This window comes from Pan troglodytes, chromosome 14 (assembly GCF_028858775.2).
Source record: "Pan troglodytes isolate AG18354 chromosome 14, NHGRI_mPanTro3-v2.0_pri, whole genome shotgun sequence".
Taxonomy (NCBI): domain Eukaryota; kingdom Metazoa; phylum Chordata; class Mammalia; order Primates; family Hominidae; genus Pan; species Pan troglodytes.
This window is the reverse complement of record NC_072412.2, coordinates 118,734,650-118,753,940: the sequence shown is the minus strand read 5'-3', so window position 1 is coordinate 118,753,940 and position 19,291 is coordinate 118,734,650. Positions and strand designations below refer to the sequence as shown.

The 19,291-nt window shown below is 58.6% G+C and overlaps 1 protein-coding gene across 4 annotated transcripts; it reads right to left on the bottom strand.

Moving 5' to 3' along the window:
* Nucleotides 1–1,925: 1,925 nt before the first annotated feature.
* Nucleotides 1,926–19,072, bottom strand: F7 (coagulation factor VII). Of its 4 annotated transcripts, XM_054665611.2 has the most exons (9): nucleotides 18,251–19,072; nucleotides 17,039–17,125; nucleotides 14,944–15,104; nucleotides 8,060–8,084; nucleotides 7,873–7,986; nucleotides 6,023–6,163; nucleotides 4,938–5,047; nucleotides 4,217–4,340; nucleotides 1,926–3,517 (listed from the first exon to the last, which is right to left on the bottom strand). In XM_054665611.2, exons 1-9 carry the CDS (start codon nucleotides 18,471–18,473, stop codon nucleotides 2,922–2,924), a joined length of 1,581 nt encoding a protein of 526 aa, XP_054521586.1. In that variant the 5' UTR covers nucleotides 18,474–19,072; the 3' UTR covers nucleotides 1,926–2,921. The 4 variants fall into 4 exon arrangements, with proteins under 4 accessions (XP_054521586.1, XP_063648435.1, XP_054521584.1 ...); XM_063792365.1 differs by lacking the exon at nucleotides 17,039–17,125 and having other exon boundaries at nucleotides 14,944–15,209; nucleotides 18,248–19,072; XM_054665609.2 differs by lacking the exon at nucleotides 17,039–17,125 and having other exon boundaries at nucleotides 18,248–19,071.
* Nucleotides 19,073–19,291: the final 219 nt, after the last annotated feature.

Genomic DNA, 19,291 nt, shown 5'->3' with positions numbered 1-19,291 from the left:
ATCACTGCCTGCTATGCCGTAGTGGCCGGGGAGCAGTGCCCCTAAAACCCACAGCACTGGCCACTGCCTCATGGTGCGTCTGCCTTGATGGGCCGCCCTGTCTCGCAGCCACCTGCACATGAGCCTGGTGTGCACACATTGTGCGTCATTGTGCCTGGCACACAGGAGGCACTCACTGAGCCCCACCTGACTGCACAAACTGATGATGCTGGATGCCAACGCCAGGCTGGCCTCCCATGGCGGGCACCACGAACAGCCTGGTCCTCTGAGAGGGGCCTTCCTGGTGGCACCAGATGTCTGACTCCTGCCTCTCCTGGTCTCCACCCTCTGACATCGCCTCTAGGCATGTTCGTATGGAGAGACCAATGCGGTGTGTGCACCAACAGCAGGATGCTCATGGCAGACACGCAGTCTTTGTCATCAATGCTGGGTGGTGATGCTGGCTTTGGTGGCCCAAGCCTGCCGCCTCATCCCACCCTGTCCCAGGCCCATGGCCAGTGGCCTCCCCGTATTCTATCTCGCCACTCACAGAACGCTGGAGCTGAGCCGTGGCAGGTGGCACGTCCCATATGAAACATGTAGCCTTCGGGGGCGCCCAGGCCCTTCAGCGAAGCCTCTGGGGAGTCCCGGGCCCCCTCCTCCGGCAGCACCATGAGGTGGGCACCTGCATTTCCCATTGGCAGGAAGGGAGGCTGGCGCTCCACCAGGACCCCGCATGACTCCCCTAGTTTCCTCCTGTGGGTCTGGGTGGGCTCCTGAACTGTCCTCTCATCCCCACCCTCCGCTTCTTCCCAGGAAGAGTCCTGCCAACTTCCACTCCCAAGAAGTCAGAGCGGCTTCCAGAGCCCTGGGCTGGGCTTAGGCCCTCAGGAGCCCCGGGCATTCTGGTTGCAGAATTTTCTACCAATTCACTGAAGCATCTGTCTGCAGAGTGGCTTTGCTGTCGATGACGATGGCATGGTTCCATCCATGCTGATCTCATCCCACCATAAGCATCACGGTGGGCTCCTGTTTTACAGATGAGGAAACTGAGGCACGGTCACTCGGACAAAAGAGAAAGCAGAGCCAGCTCTGACCTGGATCAGGGCCCGCCCCTGGCTCCCGTCCCGTTTAGGGGGCATTAGGAACCGGGGTCTGGCCAGGGTCAGCAAGCATCTTCGGCAGAGGTCCTGACACTAACCATGCTGGGCTTGGCGGGTCAGCTGGTCTGTCCGGCTGGACGTCTCTGCCATGGCCACTCCATGGACACTAATATGGGTGTGTTCCCATAAAACTTTATTTACAAGAGCAGGGTGCCTTGGAAGCAGCCCACGGCTGTAGTTCACAGACCCTGTCTGCTCTGAAGTAGATGATGCCTGAGTGCCCCCAAGGTGGGTTGCTGGTGCCTGCCTTGCTGCTGTGCCACTGGTGCCCACCTTGCTGCTGTGAGTGCCAGTGGTGCCCAGGACGGCCCTGCAGGGATGGCATTGAGTCCACTCTCTGAGCCGTGCTTGCCGGAGTCTGAGTGGGGGCACTGTCTGTCAGCTCCCCATTTCTCTGTTCATGTGTTTCTCATTCTTCTTCCACCACCCTGGGGACTCAGCAAGAGTGCAGCTTGCCAGGTCCTCCCACTGCAGCCAGGGCCTGGGAACTTGCATTTAGTGATGTGTGTGTCCCTGACTCTTGAGCAGGTGCTCCCAGGGTCTCTGTGAAATATCATTGACAAGGGCTGTGGCAGGGAGAGAACATCCAATTCCACAGGATCCTGGGAGCTACAGCCTCAAACATCTATCAAACAGCTTTTGTTTTTAAAAAATAGCTTCCATGTGAGGGTTCATTTCAGTGATGTTGAAAATTGTGAAAGAAAAGAGCATCTCAGAGGATGAGCACCGGGGGCTCCAAAAATGAATCATGGGCAACCCAGTGGGTGGCAGGCACCACAGGTGTGCGGAGGAGACGCAGCTGTTTATTGTGAAGCTGGGAAGCAGGTGGGGAATAGTCTGTGCAGCCCGGCACCCAGCGAAGGGAGAAATACATTTGGGGGAGAGTTTGGGGGCATTCGCCACCATGCATGGTGATGCTTCTGAATTGTCTGAAGTGAGGATGATAATGGATAAGAACCAGAAAAGTGAGAGCTAAACAATTGCCTTCAGAGGACAGCACACATGGAGTCAGCATCGGTGTGTGTGCATCTGTGTGTGTACATCGGTGTGTGTGCGCATTGGTGTGTGTGTGCTCATCCATGTGTGTGCATATCTGTGTGTGTGCGCACATCGGTGTGTGCATATCTCTGTGCATCCGTGTGCACTGATGTGTGCGTGCATTGGCGTGTGCGTGCATCCATGTGTATATCTGTGTGTGCATCTGTGTGTGCATATCTCTATGTGCGTGTGCATCGGTGTGTTTGCGTATCTCTGTGTGACCATCTGTGTGTGCATCCATGTGTGTGCATATCTCTGTGTGTGTGCATTGGCGTGTGTGTGTGTGCATCCATGTGTGTTCATGCCTCTACTGTCTCCAGCAATGAAGGCAGAGCAGCAGCCTGAGGCCAGCAGATCACGTGCAGGTGGGCTTGGCTGAAGGGAGGTAAGGAGGCTCAGCTGGGCTGTCTGCCTCCAGGACAACCTTGGCACTCCCCTGCCCCTCTGTCCAGCGCCTGTCTGCCTCTGCCTCTCATCTTTTCTATTCCATCTCTGTGTCTCTATTAGTCTCTTTGAATCTTGGAGTCTCTTTGAGTCTCTCTCCATGTCCTCAGAGTCTCTCCCTCAGTCTCTCTCTGTCTCTTTGTCTCTCTCTCTGTTTCTGTCTCTGTCTCCCTCCCCACCTCTCCCTCCCTCCCATGCCCTCCTCTACCCCATGAACTGCAGAAGAATATATGGGATTTGGTGCCAGGACAGTTCTACGCAGCCTTGGCTTTCTCTCCACAGGCCAGGGCTGCTGGGCTAGGGAAATGGGGCTCGCAGGAGGACTCCTGGGCGTGGCTCTGAGCGCATGAGCTTTTGCAGCCACTCGATGTACTGGGAGACCCTGGTGTACACCCCAAAGTGGCCCACGGATGCGCAGCCCTGGCCCCAGCTGACGATGCCTGTCAGGTACCACGTGCCCCGGTAGTGGGTGGCATGTGGGCCTCCACTGTCCCCCTTGCAGGAGTCCTTGCTGCCATCCGAGTAGCCGGCACAGAACATGTACTCCGTGATATTTGGGGAGTCTCCCACCTTCCGTGACTGCTGCAGGCAGTCCTGGGTCATCAGCCGGGGCACATTGAGGACCATGAGCTCCAGGGCCGTGGCGCCACGGTCCAGCAGCTGACCCCAGCCGCTGACCAATGAGAAGCGCACGAAGGCCAGCGTCCTCTCGGAGAATGCCCGTTCGGGCAGGCAGAGGGGCACCACGTGGTCAGTGAGGACCACGGGCTGGTGCAGGCGGAGCAGCGCGATGTCGTGGTTGGTGGTGCCCGGGATGTACGTGCTGGGGATGATGACCTGCGCCACCCGCCGGCTCTGCTCGTCCCCGTCGTGCTCGCTGAGGTCGTGCTCGCCTGGAAGGAAGAAGCCCCCCTCAGGCCCTTTCCACCACCTGCCACCTCGCCCCCTGGTGCATGGGGATGGGCTGTGGCCATTTCTAGGTCTGCAGGGGCTGCAGTCTCCTTCTGGGGCAAGGGGGCCTGCATCTAACCCCAAGGTGGGGCCAGCCTGCCCCAGGTGGCAGCCTGTGGCTCGTGTGGGGATAAGTGAACTGGTGAATCTGGGGTCTGGGTGTTGAGGTGGGGAAGGGATGCTGTGCCCTGGCAGCTGGGAGGACAGGGCGTGCCCCGATTCTCCACAGTTCTTCCCGGCCCAGTGGCCCTCCTGGGAGTGCTCGTCTCACCCATAAACCCAGTGAGCAGAACCCCTGCCAGCCGGTGGTCCCATGAGGCCCTGGGCGTCGCATCCTCTTCTGGGCTCTTGGTCAAGTGAGGCAGGATGGGCAGAACCCCCCAGTCTTTTATCGTTTTATTTGGGCATGGGAAAGTGGCTGAGAGCACGGTGGCCACAGCAGTTGTGCCCAGCATGGTCACTCCCCTTTTGGGGATGTCTGTCTGTGGAAGTGACAGCACGAAGCCCAGAGCCACGGCCCCTGAGACACTTGAGAGCTGCGGTCGGACAGGGGAGAGTGGCACCCACCCAGCACCGCGGTCGGACAGGGGAGAGTGGCACCCACCCAGCACCGCGGTTGGACAGGGGAGAGTGGTACCCACCCAGCACCGCGATCAGGTTCCTCCAGTTCTTGATTTTGTCGAAACAGTGGGCCGCGGAGACCACCCAGATGGTGTTGATCAGGGTCCCCCCACACAACTGAGCTCCATTCACCAACAACAGGACCTGGGCGGGGGGACAGGAGGTGTGGAAGTCACATTGCTGTCATTGTTTCTCTGATGACTCGCCCTCCCGGGCATGCCAAGGGACCTCTGGCATTGCACAATTTCTTTCTGAAATCCTGGGGTCTTTGCAGATTCCTCCCGGGCAAAGCTGCTCAGACCTGGCTCTGGGAGGCTGTGCCCCTCTCTAGCCGAGACGTGCTCTTGGGCACGGCCCAAGAATACAAATGTCGCTGTGAGATTTCACTGTTCACCTCACAGAATCTTCACATAGCTTTGATCCAATGCTCCTGATTTTGCAAAGATCAGGCAAAGATCCCACCTCAAAGAGTAACCGTGAGGATGACGTGACAACTCGGATGGGGCATCTCGCAGGGTTCTCTGCACAGGGTAGACCCTCAGTGAGTGTCGTTTTCTTTTCTCCTTCCTTGCCCCACTATAAGCATGGGGGTGCCGCGAGCTGGAGGAGCTAGGTGTGCTGACTTGGAGCCTGGTGGGCTTGGGGCTGACCTGCCCATTTTCCCTTCCAGAGCTGTTGTTCACATTCAAAAGGCTCCAAGACCCTCAGGGCTTGGAATCCTGAAGCCAGGGGAAGCCTTACCTGCCATGGACACTCCCCTTTGGGGCACACCTTGCCCCCCACAATTCGGCCTTGGGGTTTGCTGGCATTTCTTTTTTCTAGAATAGGTATTTTTCCACATGGATATTCAACTGTGTAAAACAAAAGTCAGAAAGATGCAGAGATTTGTGAGGGATGAACGTGCCACTAGGAAAGATTCAGAAACACCCATCCTCTGAGAGGCCCTGAGGCCGAGGCTATGGGAGGCCCCAGGAGCAGGAGCTTCCAGGGCCCAGGGGTGGTGGAAGGCAGGGCCTCGGCTGGGCCTGACTGGTGGGGCCCGGCCATGAGAGGCCCTTGAAGAAGTGGCTGGCTGAGGAGACAATGGTCAGGGCTGGTTTTGGAGGAAACAGAGGGCTTACGTCTTAAAACCGCCCTCTGCTCACTTTTCAGGGAGAAGATGTGTTGCTTGACTTTAGTAAAAGGTGAATGAAATTCTACCTAAAGATGAATCAATGTCACAAACAACTGTGTTGTTTTGATCCCATGCTTAGTTTTGATCGGCTTCAGTCAAGGTCTTGGGCCAGAAAGAAAACCCGAGGAGGTGGCAGGCTGAGTCCCAGGCTGTGTGGCCAGGGTGGGCACGTCCACCTCTTTGAGACACAGTGGGTGTGGGGTGTCCCTGCTTTTGGAAGTGCAGCCCATCCGTTCCAGGCTGGTTTGGAGAAACATCCCATTTTCCCAGGAGCCTTTACGAGTTTTGGAATGCAGAGTGGGCAGCAGTCAGTACAGACATTGGCTGTGCCGAAGTAGATTCATGAACCCTGGCAGAGGTCCTGCGAGTGGGAGTTGGACGTGAGATAGTGCCTTGCTTGGCTCCCCTGGTCTGCCTAGAATTGGCAGGGGGCCTGAGGCCATTCAGGGATTGCCCCCAGGGTGCCCATCCTAGTCACTGTCGCTCTGGCCTGTGCCACCCTTGGTGCCCAGATCCCGCCTCACAATTGGTCAGTGCATAGCTAGTGCTCAGTAGATGTGAAGCCACTCCCACCCGTCTTTTGTCCAGTAAGATAATCCGTAGTGGGACAGGGAATGGTGTCATCTGGGACTGGGACATGAAGCCTGGTCACCTGTGGGTGTGCAGGACACCCCGTCTGCCAGCAGAGAGTACCCCTCGTGGCACCGACAGGAGCGCTTGGTGCCCGTGTGGTCACTGCAGTACTGCTCACAGCCGCCGTTCTCGTTCACGCAGATCAGCTGGTCATCCTTGTCTGGGGACAGGAAGGGGACACCCTGAGAGGGGCTTCTGGGGGTCAGCGAGAGCCAGCCCCCGGGGTGGCCATGCCCTGGGTCAGCAGTGGTGTTCTGCCTGGAAGGTGGCACTGAGCTGTGGGTGACAGAGCCTGAGCTTGGCACCACCTGCTCCGTGGACTGATCCAAACGACAAGGCGTGGATCAGAGGAGCCACATGTCTGAACAGCCTTGCCAGTGGGTGGCAGTGCTGGCTGCGGTTGCATTTGGGGGGTGCCTGGCTGGTGGGCAGTGGCCTCCAGGGTGACCACTCTTCCGAGCAGCTGATGGGAGCCTGGGGGAAAGTGAAAGTCCCATGGGGATGGTAAAAGTGTCCAAGGGACTTTCCAATCAGAGACCCAACTGACGAGAGGACCAGAGAGCTGAGACAGTTCTCCAAGCTGGCCTCGTACCACCGTGAGCCCGCCTGGGGACAGTTAGTCCCAGCACTGGTCATGGGCTCAGACAGAAGAAGCAGAACCGGCAGCCCGACTTTGGTTGACATGGGCAAGGGGAGTGGCCCTGAGCAAGTCCAGGACTCCGGCGGGAAGGCCTGCCCTGCAGGATGCACACCAGGGCTGCTGGGCACCAGGGCTGAGCAGAGATCTCCAGGCGTTCTGGACCCAGATGACCAGCAGGAAGCCTCTCTCTTCAGCCTCCTCCAGCTTGCTGGGCTCTCTTCTGCTTAGAGAAGAAAGTGGCTGCTGCACAGGAGAGCTCGTTCAGTGTAAGAATGTGGTCTTGGGCGGTCAAGGATGAGCTGCTGTGCCAGAGAAAGGGTAGCCTTTGCCTTGGCTCCTGGGAAATGACCACTAAGCCCTTGGAAGGTCTTGCCTGAGGGAATGTTGGTGTTTACCTGGGCCTTGAGCCATGCTGGATGGTCTAGCTGACAATGTGATGTATGGCGGGGCCTTGGGCCGCACTATCGGCATAGCCTCTGGAGGGGCTGAGACTGAGGTCAGCCATGTGGGTGGTCAGCTGGGTCTATGTGATTGAGCCCTGATAAAACCTCTGGACACCGGGGCTCGTAGAGCTTCCCAAGTTGGCAGTACTTCCCACGTCTCGTCACACGTCATTCTGGGAGAATTAAGGACTGTCCACATGACCCCACAGGGAGAGGACAAGGGGAAGCTTGTGCCTGGTCCCTCTGCAGACTTAAGCCTGCATCCTTTGCTGTAATAAACGGTACCTGTGAGTGTATCCACTTCAGTGGGTTCTATGAGTCCTTCTAGTGAATTACTGAACCCAAGGGAGGTTGGGGGCCTCAAACTTTGTGATAATTTAATATTCAGATGGTAAAAACAAACAAACAAAAAAAAACAACCCTCAAACCTTTGTAATGGAAAGTAGAGAAGGGGAAGTTTACCAAGCGGTCCTGCGTGGTGGGATGTGGAAGTGGGACAGGGACACAGGGACTCTCAGCTGGGCCATCTCGAGGGCTGAGAATTGCCCAGGGCCGGGAGCCCAAGGGGCCACTGAGTCTGAGAATTAGAACCTTGGGTCCCTGTCAAAGACCTCAGACTGGAAGGGATTTCAAGGTCACCTAGACCAATTTCCAACTGGGGCTGAGCCCTGAATGCCCGGTCCACACACCCCACCAGGTTGTGCACCCTGCAGCCCGGTTGGCCAGGCCACCTCCACCAGCTCCCCAGGGCCCTCTGCAAATATGCGACCCAAAGTGGGGCCTTACACGTCTCACAGTTCCGGCCCTCGAAGGCAGGGAGGCAGAAGCAGATATAGGACTGGAGCTGGTCCTTGCAGGAGCCCCCATTCTGGCATGGACTTGAGGCACACTGGTCCCCATCTGTGGAGTGGGCTGGTGTCAGTTCGCTGAGGAGAAGGGTTGCAGGCAGGACTGGTGGTGATCATCCACTCACCACTGTAAGAAATCCAGAACAGCTTCTGAGGGAACAAGAGAGGAAGCCTCGTGAGATGCACCTTCACCAGAGCACCCAACGGTAAGCACTGGACACACCATGAACTGGGGTTGGGGGACTTGGACCTGGGTCTGGCGGGGTGGGCTCAGGAAGCCAGACTTTCCTCTGGAGCTGAGGTAGGTTTCTTCTAATCTTGGCCCCTCCCCAGGACATCTGGAACTATGGGTGACCACACATTTCCTGCTCCCAAGTCAGAACACCCGAGGTTCAACCCTGACTCTTCTGTCGCTGAGCTGTGGACCTGGGACGAGGTACACAGGCTCTGAGCCACAGTTCCACCTCTGACAGGGTGGCCACACATACGGGGAGAGGGTGCAGTAGCAGATGCAAAATATTCCACAAACAGCAAAAGCACTCCACGGAAAAAAGTGATTGCTGAAGAAACTGTTGGCCACCTGAACTTAAACTCACGGGGTGCTGTGAGAATACAACAGATGAGAAATGCTTTCAAAACTAGGTGTATAAAGATGCTAGGCACGACCGTCCTCAATTTGTCTGGAAAGGGTCATGTTAGCCTTTGCCTCAGACAGCTGGACCTCCTGTGAGTGTGAGGCTTCCTTGAGCATGAGGTGTCCTGAGTGTGAGGTGTCTTGTGCATATGAGATGTGGTTCTGTGAGTGTGAGGCATCCTGTGAGAATGAAGTGATCTGTGAGTATGAGGTGATCTGTATGAGGTATGGTGACCTGTGGGAGTGAAGTGTGCCCTGTGTGAGGTGTCCTGTGTGAGGTGACCTCTGTGAGGTGTGCTGTGAGTGTGAGGTGACCTCTGTGAGGTGTCCTGTGAGTGTGAGGTGACCTCTGTGAGGTGTCCTGTGAGTGTGAGGTGTCCTGTGAGTGTGAGGTGACCTCTGTGAGGTGTCCTGTGAGTGTGAGGTGACCTCTGTGAGGTGTCCTGTGTGAGGTGACCTCTGTGAGGTGTCCTGTGAGTGTGAGGTGACCTCTGTGAGGTGTCCTGTGAGTGTGAGGTGACCTCTGTGAGGTGTCCTGTGAGTGTGAGGTGACCTCTGTGAGGTGTCCTGTGTGAGGTGACCTCTGTGAGGTGTCCTGTGAGTGTGAGGTGACCTCTGTGAGGTGTCCTGTGAGTGTGAGGTGACCTCTGTGAGGTGTCCTGTGAGTGTGAGGTGACCTCTGTGAGGTGTCCTGTGAGTGTGAGGTGACCTCTGTGAGGTGTCCTGTGAGTGTGAGGTGACCTCTGTGAGGTGTCCTGTGTGAGGTGACCTCTGTGAGGTGTCCTGTGAGTGTGAGGTGACCTCTGTGAGGTGTCCTGTGAGTGTGAGGTGACCTCTGTGAGGTGTCCTGTGAGTGTGAGGTGTCCTGTGAGTGTGAGGTGACCTCTGTGAGGTGTCCTGTGAGTGTGAGGTGACCTCTGTGAGGTGTCCTGTGAGTGTGAGGTGTCCTGTGAGTGTGAGGTGACCTCTGTGAGGTGTCCTGTGAGTGTGAGGTGACCTCTGTGAGGTGTCCTGTGGGTGTGAGGTGTCCTGTGTGAGGTGACCTCTGTGAGGTGTCCTGTGAGTGTGAGGTGACCTCTGTGAGGTGTCCTGTGAGTGTGAGGTGACCTCTGTGAGGTGTCCTGTGGGTGTGAGGTGTCCTGTGTGAGGTGACCTCTGTGAGGTGTCCTGTGAGTGTGAGGTGACCTCTGTGAGGTGTCCTGTGAGTGTGAGGTGACCTCTGTGAGGTGTCCTGTGTGAGGTGACCTCTGTGAGGTGTCCTGTGAGTGTGAGGTGACCTCTGTGAGGTGTCCTGTGGGTGTGAGGTGTCCTGTGAGTGTGAGGTGACCTCTGTGAGGTGTCCTGTGAGTGTGAGGTGACCTCTGTGAGGTGTCCTGTGAGTGTGAGGTGACCTCTGTGAGGTGTCCTGTGAGTGTGAGGTGACCTCTGTGAGGTGTCCTGTGAGTGTGAGGTGTCCTGTGAGTGTGAGGTGACCTCTGTGAGGTGTCCTGTGAGTGTGAGGTGACCTCTGTGAGGTGTCCTGTGGGTGTGAGGTGTCCTGTGAGTGTGAGGTGACCTCTGTGAGGTGTCCTGTGAGTGTGAGGTGACCTCTGTGAGGTGTCCTGTGAGTGTGAGGTGACCTCTGTGAGGTGTCCTGTGAGTGTGAGGTGTCCTGTGAGTGTGAGGTGACCTCTGTGAGGTGTCCTGTGAGTGTGAGGTGACCTCTGTGAGGTGTCCTGTGGGTGTGAGGTGACCTCTGTGAGGTGACCTCTGTGAGGTGTCCTGTGAGTGTGAGGTGACCTCTGTGAGGTGTCCTGTGAGTGTGAGGTGACCTCTGTGAGGTGTCCTGTGAGTGTGAGGTGACCTCTGTGAGGTGTCCTGTGAGTGTGAGGTGACCTCTGTGAGGTGTCCTGTGAGTGTGAGGTGTCCTGTGAGTGTGAGGTGACCTCTGTGAGGTGTCCTGTGAGTGTGAGGTGACCTCTGTGAGGTGTCCTGTGTGAGGTGACCTCTGTGAGGTGTCCTGTGAGTGTGAGGTGACCTCTGTGAGGTGTCCTGTGAGTGTGAGGTGACCTCTGTGAGGTGTCCTGTGAGTGTGAGGTGTCCTGTGAGTGTGAGGTGACCTCTGTGAGGTGTCCTGTGAGTGTGAGGTGACCTCTGTGAGGTGTCCTGTGGGTGTGAGGTGTCCTGTGTGAGGTGACCTCTGTGAGGTGTCCTGTGAGTGTGAGGTGACCTCTGTGAGGTGTCCTGTGAGTGTGAGGTGACCTCTGTGAGGTGTCCTGTGTGAGGTGACCTCTGTGAGGTGTCCTGTGAGTGTGAGGTGACCTCTGTGAGGTGTCCTGTGGGTGTGAGGTGTCCTGTGAGTGTGAGGTGACTTCTGTGAGGTGTCCTGTGAGTGTGAGGTGACCTCTGTGAGGTGTCCTGTGAGTGTGAGGTGACCTCTGTGAGGTGTCCTGTGAGTGTGAGGTGACCTCTGTGAGGTGTCCTGTGAGTGTGAGGTGTCCTGTGAGTGTGAGGTGACCTCTGTGAGGTGTCCTGTGAGTGTGAGGTGACCTCTGTGAGGTGTCCTGTGGGTGTGAGGTGTCCTGTGAGTGTGAGGTGACCTCTGTGAGGTGTCCTGTGAGTGTGAGGTGACCTCTGTGAGGTGTCCTGTGAGTGTGAGGTGACCTCTGTGAGGTGTCCTGTGAGTGTGAGGTGTCCTGTGAGTGTGAGGTGACCTCTGTGAGGTGTCCTGTGAGTGTGAGGTGACCTCTGTGAGGTGTCCTGTGGGTGTGAGGTGACCTCTGTGAGGTGACCTCTGTGAGGTGTCCTGTGAGTGTGAGGTGACCTCTGTGAGGTGTCCTGTGTGAGGTGACCTCTGTGAGGTGTCCTGTGAGTGTGAGGTGACCTCTGTGAGGTGTCCTGTGTGAGGTGACCTCTGTGAGGTGTCCTGTGAGTGTGAGGTGTCCTGTGAGTGTGAGGTGACCTCTGTGAGGTGTCCTGTGAGTGTGAGGTGACCTCTGTGAGGTGTCCTGTGGGTGTGAGGTGTCCTGTGAGTGTGAGGTGACCTCTGTGAGGTGTCCTGTGAGTGTGAGGTGACCTCTGTGAGGTGTCCCGTGAGTGTGAGGTGACCTCTGTGAGGTGTCCTGTGAGTGTGAGGTGTCCTGTGAGTGTGAGGTGACCTCTGTGAGGTGTCCTGTGAGTGTGAGGTGACCTCTGTGAGGTGTCCTGTGAGTGTGAGGTGACCTCTGTGAGGTGTCCTGTGAGTGTGAGGTGACCTCTGTGAGGTGTCCTGTGAGTGTGAGGTGTCCTGTGAGTGTGAGGTGACCTCTGTGAGGTGTCCTGTGAGTGTGAGGTGACCTCTGTGAGGTGTCCTGTGGGTGTGAGGTGTCCTGTGAGTGTGAGGTGACCTCTGTGAGGTGTCCTGTGAGTGTGAGGTGACCTCTGTGAGGTGTCCTGTGAGTGTGAGGTGACCTCTGTGAGGTGTCCTGTGAGTGTGAGGTGTCCTGTGAGTGTGAGGTGACCTCTGTGAGGTGTCCTGTGAGTGTGAGGTGACCTCTGTGAGGTGTCCTGTGGGTGTGAGGTGTCCTGTGTGAGGTGACCTCTGTGAGGTGTCCTGTGAGTGTGAGGTGACCTCTGTGAGGTGTCCTGTGAGTGTGAGGTGACCTCTGTGAGGTGTCCTGTGAGTGTGAGGTGTCCTGTGAGTGTGAGGTGACCTCTGTGAGGTGTCCTGTGAGTGTGAGGTGACCTCTGTGAGGTGTCCTGTGGGTGTGAGGTGTCCTGTGTGAGGTGACCTCTGTGAGGTGTCCTGTGAGTGTGAGGTGACCTCTGTGAGGTGTCCTGTGAGTGTGAGGTGTCCTCTGTGAGGTGTCCTGTGAGTGTGAGGTGACCTCTGTGAGGTGTCCTGTGAGTGTGAGGTGACCTCTGTGAGGTGTCCTGTGAGTGTGAGGTGTCCTGTGAGTGTGAGGTGACCTCTGTGAGGTGTCCTGTGAGTGTGAGGTGACCTCTGTGAGGTGTCCTGTGAGTGTGAGGTGACCTCTGTGAGGTGTCCTGTGGGTGTGAGGTGTCCTGTGAGTGTGAGGTGACCTCTGTGAGGTGTCCTGTGAGTGTGAGGTGACCTCTGTGAGGTGTCCTGTGAGTGTGAGGTGACCTCTGTGAGGTGTCCTGTGAGTGTGAGGTGTCCTGTGAGTGTGAGGTGACCTCTGTGAGGTGTCCTGTGAGTGTGAGGTGACCTCTGTGAGGTGTCCTGTGAGTGTGAGGTGTCCTGTGAGTGTGAGGTGACCTCTGTGAGGTGTCCTGTGAGTGTGAGGTGACCTCTGTGAGGTGTCCTGTGTGAGGTGACCTCTGTGAGGTGTCCTGTGAGTGTGAGGTGACCTCTGTGAGGTGTCCTGTGAGTGTGAGGTGACCTCTGTGAGGTGTCCTGTGAGTGTGAGGTGACCTCTGTGAGGTGTCCTGTGAGTGTGAGGTGTCCTGTGAGTGTGAGGTGACCTCTGTGAGGTGTCCTGTGAGTGTGAGGTGACCTCTGTGAGGTGTCCTGTGAGTGTGAGGTGTCCTGTGAGTGTGAGGTGACCTCTGTGAGGTGTCCTGTGAGTGTGAGGTGACCTCTGTGAGGTGTCCTGTGAGTGTGAGGTGACCTCTGTGAGGTGTCCTGTGGGTGTGAGGTGTCCTGTGAGTGTGAGGTGACCTCTGTGAGGTGTCCTGTGAGTGTGAGGTGACCTCTGTGAGGTGTCCTGTGAGTGTGAGGTGACCTCTGTGAGGTGTCCTGTGAGTGTGAGGTGTCCTGTGAGTGTGAGGTGACCTCTGTGAGGTGTCCTGTGAGTGTGAGGTGACCTCTGTGAGGTGTCCTGTGAGTGTGAGGTGACCTCTGTGAGGTGTCCTGTGGGTGTGAGGTGTCCTGTGAGTGTGAGGTGACCTCTGTGAGGTGTCCTGTGAGTGTGAGGTGACCTCTGTGAGGTGTCCTGTGAGTGTGAGGTGACCTCTGTGAGGTGTCCTGTGAGTGTGAGGTGTCCTGTGAGTGTGAGGTGACCTCTGTGAGGTGTCCTGTGAGTGTGAGGTGACCTCTGTGAGGTGTCCTGTGAGTGTGAGGTGTCCTGTGAGTGTGAGGTGACCTCTGTGAGGTGTCCTGTGAGTGTGAGGTGACCTCTGTGAGGTGTCCTGTGAGTGTGAGGTGTCCTGTGAGTGTGAGGTGACCTCTGTGAGGTGTCCTGTGAGTGTGAGGTGACCTCTGTGAGGTGTCCTGTGAGTGTGAGGTGACCTCTGTGAGGTGTCCTGTGAGTGTGAGGTGACCTCTGTGAGGTGTCCTGTGAGTGTGAGGTGTCCTGTGAGTGTGAGGTGACCTCTGTGAGGTGTCCTGTGAGTGTGAGGTGTCCTGTGAGTGTGAGGTGACCTCTGTGAGGTGTCCTGTGAGTGTGAGGTGACCTCTGTGAGGTGTCCTGTGTGAGGTGACCTCTGTGAGGTGTCCTGTGAGTGTGAGGTGACCTCTGTGAGGTGTCCTGTGGGTGTGAGGTGTCCTGTGAGTGTGAGGTGACCTCTGTGAGGTGTCCTGTGAGTGTGAGGTGACCTCTGTGAGGTGTCCTGTGAGTGTGAGGTGACCTCTGTGAGGTGTCCTGTGAGTGTGAGGTGACCTCTGTGAGGTGTCCTGTGTGAGGTGACCTCTGTGAGGTGTCCTGTGAGTGTGAGGTGACCTCTGTGAGGTGTCCTGTGAGTGTGAGGTGTCCTGTGAGTGTGAGGTGACCTCTGTGAGGTGTCCTGTGAGTGTGAGGTGACCTCTGTGAGGTGTCCTGTGGGTGTGAGGTGACCTCTGTGAGGTGTCCTGTGAGTGTGAGGTGGCCTGTGAGTGTGAAGTGTGCCCTGTGTGAGGTATCCTCTTTGAGGTGATCTTTGAGTGTGAGGTGACCCGTGAGTGTGAGGTGGAGAAAGTCCCAGGTCCCTAAATGTTGTTTCTCCCCGACATGTGCCCTGAGGAGGTGCCGCTGGTGGCATGCTGTGGGCCGCGAGCGGCTCCCCCGGGCCCGCTTCTCAGCACGTCCCTTCTGCGAGCCGCGCGCGTCTGTGATGCGCAGGCTGCCCCGGATCCTTAGGGGATTGGGGGGACTCCCTTGGGAAGTTAAGGGGGACACCCTAAGTGTGCTTTTCAAATCGTATTTTCTGATGTGAAAACTGGCATGCGCGGTGTGGCCGCGTAGGGAGAGCGTGTGCCTGGGCGTGGGGGGCGTCCCTGGAAACGGGGAGGGAGGGGCATCGCCCAGGAAAGCGGAGTCACCCCAGGCGGAAAGCGACCCCCGCAGGAAGCGCCGTGCGGGCGCCGCTGCGTGTTCGCCGCTCACAGCCACAGCCAAAGAGACGCAGGCGGCCCCACACGGCCTGGTTCACCGCCGCCTGCAGGCTCAGCGGCGCGGGGCGCCCCGAGGCTGGGCTCACCGTCCTCTCCAGGTCCTTGAAGATCTCCCGGGCCTCCTCGAAGGAGCACTGCTCCTCCTTGCACTCCCTCTCCAGGGAGCCCGGCCGCAGCTCCTCCAGGAACGCGTTGGCGCGCCGGCGCCTATGCAGGACGCCGTGGGCTTCCTCCTGGGTTATGAAGACTGAGAAATGCGAGTTCCGTGAAACGCTCACCGCTTGCCCCGCCCAGTGCCTCGGAGACCGCCCCACGGCCCACGCAGCGGGGGCATCGCAGGTTCCCGCCCGTCCTGGAGGAGGGGAGCCGCGCTGCTCGCAGGTCTGGCTGGGTGTCCTCCCTGCCGTGCTCCCAGGTCAGTCACCCCCGTCGCCCATCCTTCCCGGCCTGGCCTCTCTGCTTCCAGGAGCTGATCCCGAGGGCGCGCTCAGGGGCACGCGCGGAAGCTGGGCCGAAGGGGGCTGCGGGCGCCGCCGCGTAAATGTGAGGCTGGGGGTTGATGCCGGCGAGGAGAAGGCGGCGCGGCCCGGGTGCTGGGCACCCCCCTGGGGCCCACGTGAACCGCGCGCCAACGCCGCCTTGGCCCCGTACAGCCGCCCGCGGAAATCCAAATCCCTCGTCTCCACCCGCCCCGCGTCTCCGGCGGCCAGATCTGCCTTCCCCAGGCCTCCGTCCTGGTCCGAGGCGCGGCCCCTGCCCGGCTCCCCCGACAGCGAGCCCCAGGCTTCCTCGCCAGCTCTTGGCGGTCCTGGGCTTCTGCCGCCTTCCCCGCCTCCGCTTGGGGCCCCTCTGTCCCCTGCGACCCCTCAGAGCTCCAGACCTCGCGCGGATCCTCCTGGGGCCGGTCCTGAGAGCAGAGCCCCCCGCTGCAGCTCCTGGCCTCTCCGTAACCCCGACGGTTACTTGTAGGCAAACAGGACCCCCGTTTTGCCCATGGTGAGGGCCAAAGACGCCCAGGGCGAGGCAACCCCGTGCGCTCAGCTCCGAGCAGGCCGTTCTTCAGGACGCCCTACAGCTGAGGGGACCGTCACCCGGGAGCGCTGTGAGCTGTGGACACCACGCGGTGGTGGAGTGAAGAGTGACCCCCCCCCGGGGCGGCCGCGCTGCCTGAACCTGCCTCAGCCCGCGAGGGGAGACGGGCCGTAGGGGCAGGCGGGAGAGGGAGGCCCCGGGAGGAGGCGAGCGGGGCTGAGAGGACGCGCGGGAGGGGCTCTGGAGAGGCCGCAGGAGGCGCGTTCGGGAGGGACGACCTTTGCTGGGAGGACGAGGCCTCAGGTGGACGCTGTTGGCCGGTGGGCAGGAGCCCGAGTTCTGCAGGAGCGGCCTAAATTGGTTACTGAGCGCGGAAGAAGGGACGGAAAGTGAGCGCTACTGGGCCACGTGGGGCCGAGAGAAAGGCCACCGCCTGTTTTCTTTAAAATCAGTTTCACACGTCGACGCCCCTAGAGAACTAGGGGGCGTCGGATGCACGTCGGAAGGAGGCTGAGGATGCAGGCGGGGACACCAAAGAATCGGGCTCAAGGAGGTGGGAACTCATGGACTCCGAGTCCTCACAGGAGGTGCCCTGGGCGGCAGGAGTGGGAGGGGAGGCCCATGTCCCTGCAGTCCCCGACACCGACGCTCCCGGGACACCCACACCCCCGGGACACCCACGCCCCCTGGACACCCACGCCCCTGGGACACTCACACTTCTGGGATACCCTCGCCTCCGGAACACCTACACTTCCGGGACACCCACGCTCCCGGGACACCCACGCCCCCGGGACACCCACACTTCTAGGACACCCACACCCTTGGAGGCTGGTGTGAGCAGAGCCGGTGACCGCCCTGGGATGAAAGCAGATTTGCATCAGAAAACCTCTCAAGAACTGAGGAAAACCTGATGAAGAACACACGATTATCTGGAAGGAACAGAATGGAGCAAAGAAGATAAAATCGCCTGCACCCCAGTCCCAGGGAAGGCCAAGCTGGAGCGGTCACTTCCTCTCGAGCAGGGAACACCCTCCTTGGGGGGCACTGTGGTAGCCACCCCGCGGGCTGGCTCTTTGCCATGGGAGGCGAAGGAGGTGATGTTGGCCCCCACTGGGCCCCGGGACAAAACCAATGGCAGTCCCTGCTCACCTCTGTGAGGCCCCGGCTTCCACGGCATGTCCCGTGTTTTCTCCTCCTGAGGCCTCAGCGACCCCGCCTGGGGCAGGAAGGTGGCCGGGGTCATAAGGCCATGCTGTGAGCTAGGGCTGCAGCCCCACATCCCAGGCACTGTCCCTCACAGCCCACCCCCACTCGCCATCCCCACACGCCATCCCCACGCCCCACTAGCCATCCTCACGCCACACCCCCTACTCGCCATCCCCATGCCCCACTCACCATTCCCAGGCCCCAGCCCCACTCGCCATCCCCACCCCCCACTCCCCATCCCCATGCCACACCTGCCATCCCCATGCCCCACCCCCCACGCCATCCCCTCACCCCATCCCCACACCCCACACACCCTTTCCATGCCCCATCCCCCACTCCACACGCCCCATCCCCCACACCTCCATGCCCCATCCTCTGCACCCCACACGCCCTTTCCATGCCCCATCACCCACACCCCACATGCCCCATCCCCGACACCCCACACACCCCATCCCCCACACCTCCATGCCCCATCCCCTGCACCCCACACGCCCTTTCCATGCCCCATCCCCCACACCTCCATGCCCCATCCCCTGCACCCCACATGCCGTTTCCCACGTCCCATCCCCCACACCCCACACACTTTTCCACACCTCACCCCCACACCCCATGCCCCATCCCTCATCCCCCACATGCTGTTTCCCAGGCCCCACCCCCCCACGGCCCATCCCCCACACCCCACACGCCATCCCCACCCCCGATCCTCCACACCCCATCCCCTACGCCCCACATGCCGTTTCCCACACCCCATCCCCCATGCCCCAGGCGCCATCCCCCACGCACCGTCCCCTACCTGTGCTCCCCAGCCTGGGAGCACCCTGTGCGCACTTCCTGCACTCTGAGAGGCCCCAGACTCCCTGCGCTTGTCCGACCTCACAGGCAGGGGCCCATGGGGGCCAGGAAAGCACCACCCACTCCTAAAGTTCTTTGAAAAATAATCCCGCCAAAGCCTGGGCCACCAAGAAGGGCCTCCCCTCCTGTGCCTGGATGCTGGTTTCTAGGAGGAAAGAAATTGAACAGGAGCCGCCAGAAAACCCTCCTGGTGGATGGGGGTGTCCGGAGCAAGGGCGGGGTTTGGGAAGCCCGGGCTGGCTCCTGGATTTGCCCACTGCCCTTCCACCAAGTTTATGGAGAAAACCTCCCCGGACGCACCTGCAGCCAGGCAGCCCTGAAGCCCAAGCAGAAGGCAGAGGAGCCTGAGGGCCTGGGAGACCATGATGAAATCTCTGCAGTGCTGCCCCTGCCTGTTGACATTCCCCATGGGACTGACGGGCAAAGTTCTCTGCCTCCAAGGGTGACAGAGGGATGGGGGAGGGGAGGACAGAGGCGTCCTCTGAACACCCCAGCTGAGAGCTGCACCTGGCCGGCCAGTGGCCATGCATCCCCTGCTGCCCAGCCACTGAGCTCAAGTAGGGGGGACAGGAGAAAGGTCAGGCGACCCCAGCTGTGCTGCAGAGCGGACGGTTTTGTTGCCAGCGTGCAGGTGTTAAGGTGTGTGTGGCACCAACACTTCAAATACGATCTAGAATTCCAAACCCCTAGGATATAGGAATGTAAGTTGGGAAACAGATTTAAACTGCAGATGAAAACTTGTCCCATAGCAATCATGCGAGTCAAATCTCAAGAGCGTATCTTGGGTGTGGATGTAAATATTTGAAGAGAGCCTCCAGACCAGGCCAGCTAGGCCGTTGCCTGCAAGGGAGGCTGGTTTCTTAGGTGAGCCACAGAGCCTCACTGAGAAGTGCCGGGAATAGGATCATTCTGGCCCTGAGCTGGGCACCCCCACTCCGTTTTGACTGCAGGCAGCACCCCCATTCTCCAGCGGTCCACATCTTACGTCTTTTTGTTTGTTTTGTTTTGTTTGTTTGAGACAGAGTCTTGCTCTGTTGCCAGGCTGGAGAGTGCACTGGTGCAATCTCACTGCAACCTCCACCTCCCGGGTTCAAGTGATTCTTGTGCCTCAGCCTCCTGAGTAGCTGGGACCACAGGTGCACGTCACCATGCCTGGCTAATTTTTATATATATATATATATATATATATATATATATATATATATATTTTTTTTTTTTTTTTTTTTTTTTAGCAGAGATGGGGTTTCACCGTGTTGACCAGGCTGGTTTCGAACTCCTGACCTCAAGTGATCCACATGCCTCAGCCTCCCAAAATGCTGGGATTACAGGCGTGAGCCACTGTGC

What these genes read in the sequence shown, in the direction of transcription:
- F7 (XM_063792365.1), bottom strand. Translation starts at nt 18,473, where the DNA reads ATGGCCACTGGCCGGCCAGGTGCAGCTCTCAGCTGGGGTGTTCAGAGG. An exon ending in TCAGGGCTGCCTGGCTGCAG is followed by an intron (nt 15,210 to 18,247) that starts GTGCGTCCGGGG and finishes CCCCTCCTCCAG; the next exon opens with GACGGGCGGGAACCTGCGAT. An exon ending in GGTGTCCTGCACACCCACAG is followed by an intron (nt 5,048 to 6,022) that starts GTGACCAGGCTT and finishes TGTTTTACACAG; the next exon opens with TTGAATATCCATGTGGAAAA.